This window comes from Cebus imitator, unplaced genomic scaffold (genome assembly GCF_001604975.1).
Source record: "Cebus imitator isolate Cc_AM_T3 unplaced genomic scaffold, Cebus_imitator-1.0 Scaffold37, whole genome shotgun sequence".
Taxonomy (NCBI): domain Eukaryota; kingdom Metazoa; phylum Chordata; class Mammalia; order Primates; family Cebidae; genus Cebus; species Cebus imitator.
In genome coordinates, this window is record NW_016107352.1 from 5,018,964 (window position 1) to 5,028,296 (window position 9,333).

At 33.6% G+C, this 9,333-nt stretch overlaps 1 protein-coding gene across 9 annotated transcripts in view; it reads right to left on the reverse strand.

Moving 5' to 3' along the window:
* The window catches only part of COL28A1 (collagen type XXVIII alpha 1 chain), a 207,356-nt gene that overhangs the window by 103,531 nt on the left and 94,492 nt on the right, over nucleotides 1–9,333 (reverse strand). For all 9 annotated transcript variants that reach the window (XM_037737295.1, XM_037737294.1, XM_037737293.1 and 6 more), the window contains 2 exons: nucleotides 5,052–5,120; nucleotides 2,425–2,493 (listed from right to left, as the gene is read on the reverse strand). In XM_037737295.1, the coding sequence (XP_037593223.1) occupies nucleotides 2,425–2,493; nucleotides 5,052–5,120 (138 nt within the window). The remainder of the gene's footprint in view (nucleotides 1–2,424; nucleotides 2,494–5,051; nucleotides 5,121–9,333) is intronic.

Below are 9,333 nucleotides of genomic sequence, written 5' to 3' on the forward strand. Positions count from 1 at the left end.
AAAAAAAAAAAAAAAACACCAAACAAACAGAAATCTCAGAATCATCTTAATAGATACAGAAAATGCATTTGACAAAATTCGACATTGCTTTATGATTAAAATTTTCAGGAAAATTGGCATATAAGGAGCATAACTCAGTGTAATAACAGACATCTATGACAAACCCAGGACTAACATAATACTGAATGGGGAAAAGCTGAATGCATTTTCTCTGAGAACTGGAACAAGACAAGGATGCCCACTCTCACCACCCCTCTGCCACATAGTACTAGCCAGAGCAATCAGACAAGAGAAAGAAAGAAACAGCATCCACGTTGGTAAAGAAAAGGTCAAACTGTCTGTTTGCTGATGATATGACTGTTTACCTAGAAAACCCTAAAGACTCCTCCAGAAAGCTCCTAGAACTGATTAAAGAATTCAGCAAAGTTTCCAGATACAAAATTAATGTACACAAATCAGTAGCTCTTCTATATACCAACAGCAAACAAGCTGAGAATCAAATCAAGAACTCAACCCTTTTTACAACAGCTGCAAAAATAAAATACTTAGGAATATACCTAACCAAGGAGGTGAAAGACCTCTACAAAGAAAACTACAAAACACTGCTGAAAAACATCATAGATGACAGGAACAAATGGAAACACATGCCATGCTCATGAATGGGTAGAATCAATATTGTAAAAATGACCATACTGCCAAAAGCAATCTACAAATTCAACTCAATTTCCATCAAAATACTGCTATCATTCTTCACAGAATTAAAAAATAATAATAATTCTAAAATGCACATGGAACCAAAAAAGAGCCCACATAGCCAAAGCAAGACAAAGAAAAAAGAACAAATCTGGAGGCATCAATTACCTGATTTCTAACTATACTATAAGGCTATGGTTACCAAAATGGCATGGTACTAGTATAAAAATAGGCACATAGACCAATGGAACAGAATAGAGAACCCAGGAATAAACCATCATACTTAAAACCAACTGATCTTCAACAAAGCAAACAAAAACATAAAGTGGGGAAAGGAAACCCTATTTAACACATGGTGCTAGAATAATTGGTAAGCCCATGTAGGAGAATAGAACTGGATCCTCATCTCTCACCTTACACAAAAATCAATTCAAGATGGATCAAGGACTTAAATCTAAAACCTGAAACTGTAGAAATTCTAGAAGATAATATTGGAAAACCCCTTCTAGACACTGGCCTAGGCAAGGATTTAATGATGGGGAACCCAAAATCAAACACAATAAAAACAAAGATAAATAGCTGGGGCTTAATTAAACTAAAAAGCTTTTGCATGACAAAAGGAACAGTTAGCAGAGTAAACAGACAAGCCACAGAGTGGGAGAAAATCTTCACAATCTGTACATCTGACAGAGGACTAATATCCAGAATCTACAATGAACTCAAACAAATTATCAAGAAAAAAAAATCCCATCAAAAGTGGGCTAAGGACATGAATAGGCAATTCTCAAAAGAAGATATACAAATGGCCAAGAAACATGAAAAAATGCTCAACATCACTAATGATCTGGGAAATGCAAATCAAAACCACAATGTGATACCACCCTACTCCTGCAAGAATGGCCATAATCAAAAAATCAAAAAACAATAGATACTGGCATGTATGCAGTGAACAGGGAACACTTCTACACTGCTGGTGGGAATGTAAACTAATACCACCAGTATGGAAAACAGTGTGGAGATTCCTTAAAGAACTAAAAGTAGAACTACCATTTGATCCAGCAATCCCACTACTAGGATCTACCCAGAGGAAAAGGTCATCATACAAAAAAGATACTTGTACACACATGTTTATAGCAGCACAATTTGCAACTGCAAAATCATGGAACCAACCTAAATGCCAATCAGTCAATGAGTAGATAAGAAACTATTATATATATATACACTATGGAATACTATTCAGCCATAAAAAGGAATGAATTAATGGCATTTGCAGCAACCTGAATGAGACTGGAGACTATTATTCTAAGTAAAGTAACTCAGAAATAGAAAACCAAACATCATATGTTTTCATTTATATATGGGAGCTAAACTATGAGGATGCAAAGGCACAAAAAAGACACAGTGAACTTTGGGGTCTCAAGGCAAAAAGGTGGGAAGAGGGTGAATGATAAAAGACCACAAATTGGGTTCAGTGTATACTGCTCAGGTGATGGGTGCACCAAAATCTCACAAATCACCACAAAAAAAACTTACTCATGTAACCTAACACCACATGTTCCCCAAACAATTAAATTAAAATAATTAATTTTAAAAAAGAATATACTAGATTTATAATTAACCAGATACCTGTGTGGCATAGTTGTCATGTATACAGTTCAGAAATGTACATACATAAAGAACAATGATAATTTTATTGGCATTGTTTTTAGTGTACACTCTATTATACAGTACCTTGTCCCCTTTGATTGACAGGCCTTGTAGTCCCTGTGGGCCACTTGGTCCTTCAGAACCTTTTTCACCCTGAAAGTACAAGAGAGGTATATTAGTGCACCAACCAAAACCAGGATTTTAAAAGTTTACATTACAAACATTATGAATTGTGCTTCAAAATTATTTTTTAAATCAAGCATCCAAAGTCACTGTTTACTACAAATGGGTAATTCTAATTGACTCTGAGATTTACAACTTGAAAAGATACATTAGTCATAACACTTAAACAAGAAGGACTCTATCCAAGCAAAACACATATGTAGCATCCCTGAAGTTAGAAAAGAGCTCAGTTCTGAATTTAAACAAAAATATTCTGGAAATGGAGCACCTAATCAATTATATAGTATAACTAGCTGGATCAAGCCTCCTTTTCCTTAATATTGCTGAAACTGGGTCCATCACACAAGGAAAATTTATTTATCATACTAATATGTAAACTAATACTTGCTAGAATTAAGCTTTTTGTCTGTGTTTATAAACATTCGTTGTAAATTTATGTTTAAAAGAATTCATGGAAAATCTTCTTGGATATGCTTATACAGTTAATGGCCTAAGTGAATAGCTCCACCCTTAATATAATGTATATGAAGTCAAAAACTTTCATGTGCTTTTATGTAAAATAAACCATATAATCAATTAGAAGTAATATTCATTTAATAAATTTATTAGAACCAAGGATAAAGTCAAAGAACATTTACAAATTAGACGCAAATAGCACATACAGAGAACACCCATTTGTCTGACTGGTTGGGGAATGAAATATTCTGACTAATGGGTTCTTCTGATTATCTCCACAAAATGTAACTGTATATATTTGACCATAAAACAGCACAGAACATGATGTGTTCTCTCTTTGATGGGATAGAGGTCAATCCCTATAGGCTATTACAAGAGTATCAATTTATCATATTTTATATAATATAAAAGTATGTTGAACCTGTCACTAGGACATACCCTGAAATATTTTTAATGTTTCATATATTCACTTCTCATTTATTTCTCTTTAAAAAACACAGATTTCAAAGAGAAATAATTCTATTTGAATTTTTCAGATTATTTGGGCTACACATAAATAGAAATAGAAATTTACTAAGTGTAAAAAAATTTCAAGAAATTGTGTATTATAAAACTTTCTGTGATATCGTGCCAAGTTGCTGACCTGTCTTCTGATAGTGATACTATGATTAGTCAATGGTGTTATTAATATCCCTTTATCCCACATATTTCCATTATCACGATAAATTAAAATGTGTTCGTTAAAAAGGGTCTCTTTTAAAATTTAACCCAGCAGTCACTCACAATTAAAGATGAATTATTTGTTTTTATGTAATTGTTTTCCATCTAGTTAAGATTTAGTCTTCTCATAGGTAATTGAATATTGATCATGGTGGAAGAAGCTGAGAATGAAATGCACTTTTAGAGGATGAGGCCATACTGAGAAGGTCAGATCTTAGTAATTTGATGGAATGACTGATGTGGAGGTTCTCAGGCACTTAGAAAGCAGCATGTACTTCTCTGGGCAGTATGTGTGTATATGTATGCGTGTGTTTTGGGGAAAGGCTTTGGAAATAAAGAAAGAAGGACTCCAAATGTATCTTTACATACTCTGAAATGTTGTTGATGCTGCTCAAAGTATTCTGGAAAACTGTTTTTAACGTGGCTTTCAGCAAATGTGCCAAAGATCATAGACAAACTGCCTATATCAGGGGACAGCAAACTATAGCCTATAAGCCAGATTCAGCCCACTGCCTGTTTTTCTTTTCATAAATACAGTTTTATTGGAACAGCCACATTCATTCATTTATACATTGTTTATGGCTGCTTTCAAGCTACAACAGCAGAGTTAAGTAGTTACAGCAGATACCATATGGCTCACAAAGCCTAAAATATTTGCTATCTGCCCCTTTACAGAAAAAGTTTGCCAACCCTTGATACAGAACAACTTGAGCTCCAAGAATTATATATGGGAAATGATAGGAAATTCTCAATTGCCAGGTAAAAAAAGGTCTTTCATAACATTTTGTTCCTGTGGTAAAATTTTCTTTCTTGTCATATTGAGGACAGTACTGTTATAGATTGGCTTCTTATCTGTGTTTTACAAACAAAGCTGTGAGCAAAGCATTGCCATAGCTACACTCAATGATTTAACTTCTAGGCATAAGAATGTTATTTATCACTGTGGATTTAATGACTACAAACTACTTTAAGAGACTTTTCTAATTTCATATGTAGTAATTACATCAAGTAGAAGTCTGCCAATTACTTATTTGTAGTTGCAAATTTTACTGTACTTTCATATTACAGAGAAATTTACATATTCCTTCATTTAATAGGATGAAGATGAAGAAGAAAAATACTTAACTTCTTAATTACATGAAGTAGAAGTCTGCCAATTACTTATTTGTAGTTGCAAATTTTACCGTACTTTCACATTACAGAGAAATTTACATATTCCTTCATTTAATAGGATGAAGATGAAGATGAAAAATACTTAAGTTCTAAAAATTAGCTAGGATCCATTTTTAAAATTTGTAATTAATGAGCATGCAAGACAAAGCACCTTTTCCTGGTACAGAAGGTATTGTTACCTTTGGTCCTGGAAATCCTTCTCCAGGTAAGCCCTTCTCTCCTGGTACTCCCTCAGGACCACGGGGACCCTGGTTAGGATAGGAGAAAATTAGGAGCAGGAGAAGAGAGAAAATGGAAAGAGGAGTGATGAAAGGAAGGAAACAGAAGAGAAAGAATGGTGATATTTCAGTTCACATGCCAAAAAAAAAAAGTTGGCTCTGTACTAAACATGTACAGAGTTTTTTCCTTTATCAGTTCCTAAACACTACAGTATAATAACTATTTACACAGCATTTACATTGTATTAGGTATTATAAATAATCTAGAGATTATTTAAAGTATATCTCAGATGTGCATAGGTTTTATACAAATACCAGGCCATTTTATACAAGGGGCTTGAGTATCTGTAGATTTTTATATCCACAGATGTCCTGAAACAAATCCCCCATGAATACCAACAAATGATTAATGACTGTAGCTCTATTTAAGGTTTTAGTGAGAATCCTTCTAGTAAATTCCATACTGCTCAGTAGAATTGTAGGGCTATGAAGAATAATATTCCCATTGTATTAAATACTGGTTCCATTTGATTGGCATAAAATGTTCTATACCAGTGTTCTCAAAGTAGAAGAAAATGGAAATTGAATGGTGCTTTGAAATGAGAATTAAAAAATAAATTATCTGAGGAAAGGCTAAAAATCTAGAATTATCTGTGGCCCAGAGAAAGATGCAGAGTGATTTGATAATTTAATTATCAGGGGAGCACTGTGAAGAAATCATCACAGCTGTTTTAAAGCATTAAGTACTGTTTACATGTGTTTTAATTTCTGTACTGATAAATTTGGATGAAAACTTGAATTATTCAGGAACTGGTTGAACCCACAGGCAGTTTTATGTGCAAATTGAAATCTTAATAGCATCATTAAGGGGAAACATGATTTTCAATTACAATGATTCAAATTAAGAAGTTCACGTAACTATTGCTCAGAAAGCCACTAGGAAAGATGGCTTCTCACATGAGTTAAGAAAAACACAGTCTCAAGTGTTGAAATGGACTTGCAGAAAATGTACTAATAAAAAAGAGAGTAATAGTGAGATTTTCATTTATATTAGAAATTTTTAAAGGTGGTAATTTTTCTCTCCTTTTCTTCTTGGCCAGAAGGCAAAAAAATAGTAAAGGAACTTAAAACAAGGATCTTAGAAGAAAAAACTGAAAACTTTTCTCTGATGAATCTAAACAGATAATTAGGCTTCACTTGCCAGATAGATAAACTATGAAGAAACAAAGTCTGCCAAGTTTTCCACAATTTCCTAAATGAGCACACTACAGAAACTGAATGATCTTTGAGCTTGAGATACAGTAATCCGGGGTGATTTAAGGCATGCTTTCTGCTTAAGCCCGGTAGCAGATCAAGGATGCAGCATTATACTCATCAGTAACTGATCATACTTATCAATTCATAAGAAAACGATCTGTTTTTCAGTGTTTTTGTCTTTCCCTAATGTTTTATATTTTACAGGACAATCTTCTTTAGTATTTATGTATACTGATTAGCAAAGACTTCAATTAAAAGAAAAAGCTAACATCAAATTCAATTTAAATTGCAACAGTTATCAGAAACCTAGCTTTTAAACTTCTAAGATCTTAATGAAAGCACTAATATCCATGACAGTTTATTGGGAGAGCAGTTAGCTAGTAGAAAAATAAATAGGAGCATGGAAATTATTAATAGATTGCAAACTTAACCAAAAGTGCCAAGCCAACATCATATACTTTAATTAAGAAAACACATACTTTAACAAAGAAAACACTGACAAATTATTCTTTTTCCCTAATAATATGACAAATTGAAAAAAACACACACAATTTACATTAAATGTAAGGGAGTATTTTTCCAGTTCACTCAACTTTTTTCATTCATCCAGCAAAGATATACCAAACTCCTATTAGGAGAAAGCTCTGTGCTATGTTCTAGGGACGGCAGACAAAACTGCTCCTTGTCTTGTGGAGCTGACAGTATTGCATCATAGTTAAAACCAGATTTTGGTGTCATTTGGACTGAGGTTCAGTCCCAGCTCTGCTACATATTAGTAGTTTCACCTTAAACAAGTAATTCAATCTCTGTAGAGCGCAGCATCCTCCTCAAAATGCTCATAATAATAGTATCTACCTCAACCACAAGTGTTCATGTAAGGATTAAGCCAGAGAGATTTAAAGCTTTTACAGATTAAGCACTCAATAGATATCTGCTATTATTATCCAAATTATTTTACTTGAGTTCTATAATTGCTGAGAGTGTCCTTTCATGGAAGTTTGTACCAATGAAGGCAGTCTCAGCATGAATGATTTAAATTAAATAATGTGTCAAAAGCATGCTGCACAGAATTAACACTGAATCTTCCCTCATTCTCTGCATTTCTAAAGTACATTAGCTTAGGTGGAAGTGAAAATATTGGAAGCTTTAAGAAGACAGGTATTCAAAGCTGCTAAGAACAGAGTTAACCCTCATGAACAATAATTTAGGGGAATTTAAAAAACAGTGATCCAAAGTGTAATTACTATAAACTCTCAGAGTAATATTCTACACCATCAGTATATCCTCAAGTCTTCTAGTTAAACACTTAGAATGGAAAATGATCATTAACCAGAGAAGAGAAATAGAAGGTACTTGGGTTAAATGAGCTATACTTTAATTTATTAAGATAGTACCAAAAGATTATTTTTAAAAGACAGAAATCCTTCTATTAAAAAAAAAAAAACAAAAAAAAAAAACTCAGTGTCCTTTCTAAGTCCATGAGAACCAATTACAACTACGACATACTTACTTGGCTTCTAATGAACACCTCTAACAAAAAATAAATAATGAAGGCATCTCATTATTAGTTAACACAGCCTGATGAGTGAAATGCTTTATCTGAGACATTAACAAAGAGATAAAACATGATTATCCATTATGCTCATCTTATTACTTTCAATAATAATCTCAATAGTGTTAATAATCAATAAAAATGCTTTCAATATACACTGTAAGCATTAGAGATAAATATGCTAATAATAATAGTAACTGTCCATTATCTTCAAACAGTGCCATATACTTTATTTTTTTAACCTCCAAGTAATTATAGTTCTCTTCCAGGGTTTTTTGTTTTTTTTTTTTTACAGTGCTCTGAATAACCTTGCATTAAAAAAAAAAAGATCGCACTGATGGTCTTAACCAATTTAATTTTTATGAATCAGTTACATCTACCAGGCCAGCACAAAATTAGTGGTAATCACATAAAGATGACAGATGACAGTTCAAAAGTAGGTCTTGGAGCTATAATATTAATTCAATCTATCAGCAGATTTATATTAGTGTGGTGGTGAAAAGAGAGTAGTACTAAAAATGAAACACTTGAAATAATTCAGACAAAGAAACAAAAGTAAAAGATTTTCAGTAGAACTTTTGTCATTCCTAAGGTAAGTATTTATGTTACTTATAAATAATTCAAAAAGTCACATTGTTGATTTTTTTATAATGACATTTTGGTGCAATGTTTTGATACATTATTTAGGATCTTTCCCACCTTTGTTATGATTTAAGTTTCCAATTAAATGTAACTCTGTGTAATTGTGGCTTGGAAAGCAAGCAAGCATTTCATGTTCTGGCAATATTGTTAAAAACACTCAACTACAAACAGTTAGACAGGTAATATAAATTTTCCTTTAAAATGAATTTTAAAGGCATGGAAGAGTCCAAAGAAGATAAGAGAGATTACAGGCTTCAAAATGAGAGTCAAAACTCGAAAGCTCAAGCACATAAGGTAAGCATTGTAGGTAGGCATCTAAGCTGGTGCTACAACTGTTTTGAATAGAAAAAGGTGTTTATGTGGTGGGAAGAAGACTACGAAATTTAGAAGGCGGAACAGTAGCAAAGACTTTGGCTCACCCAGTGGAAAATGAAAACACAATTATAACGAAAAACTGAGATTTCCACAAACTTATAGAAATGGTCTCCAACTTAAGATGAGATGGGGCCAGGTGTGGTGGCTCATGCCTGTAATCCCAGCACTTTGGGAGGCCAAGGCAGGAGGATCACAAGGTCAGGAGATCAAGACCATCCTGGCTAACACGGTGAAACTCCATCTCTACTAGAAATACAAAAAATTAGCCGGGTGTGGTGGCATGTGCCTGTAGTCCCAGCTACTCAGGAGGCTGATGCAGGAGAACTGCCTGAACCCGGGAGGCAGAGGTTGCAATGAGCCGAGATCATGCCACAGTACTCCAGCCTGGGCAACAGAGGAAGACTCCATCTCAAAAAA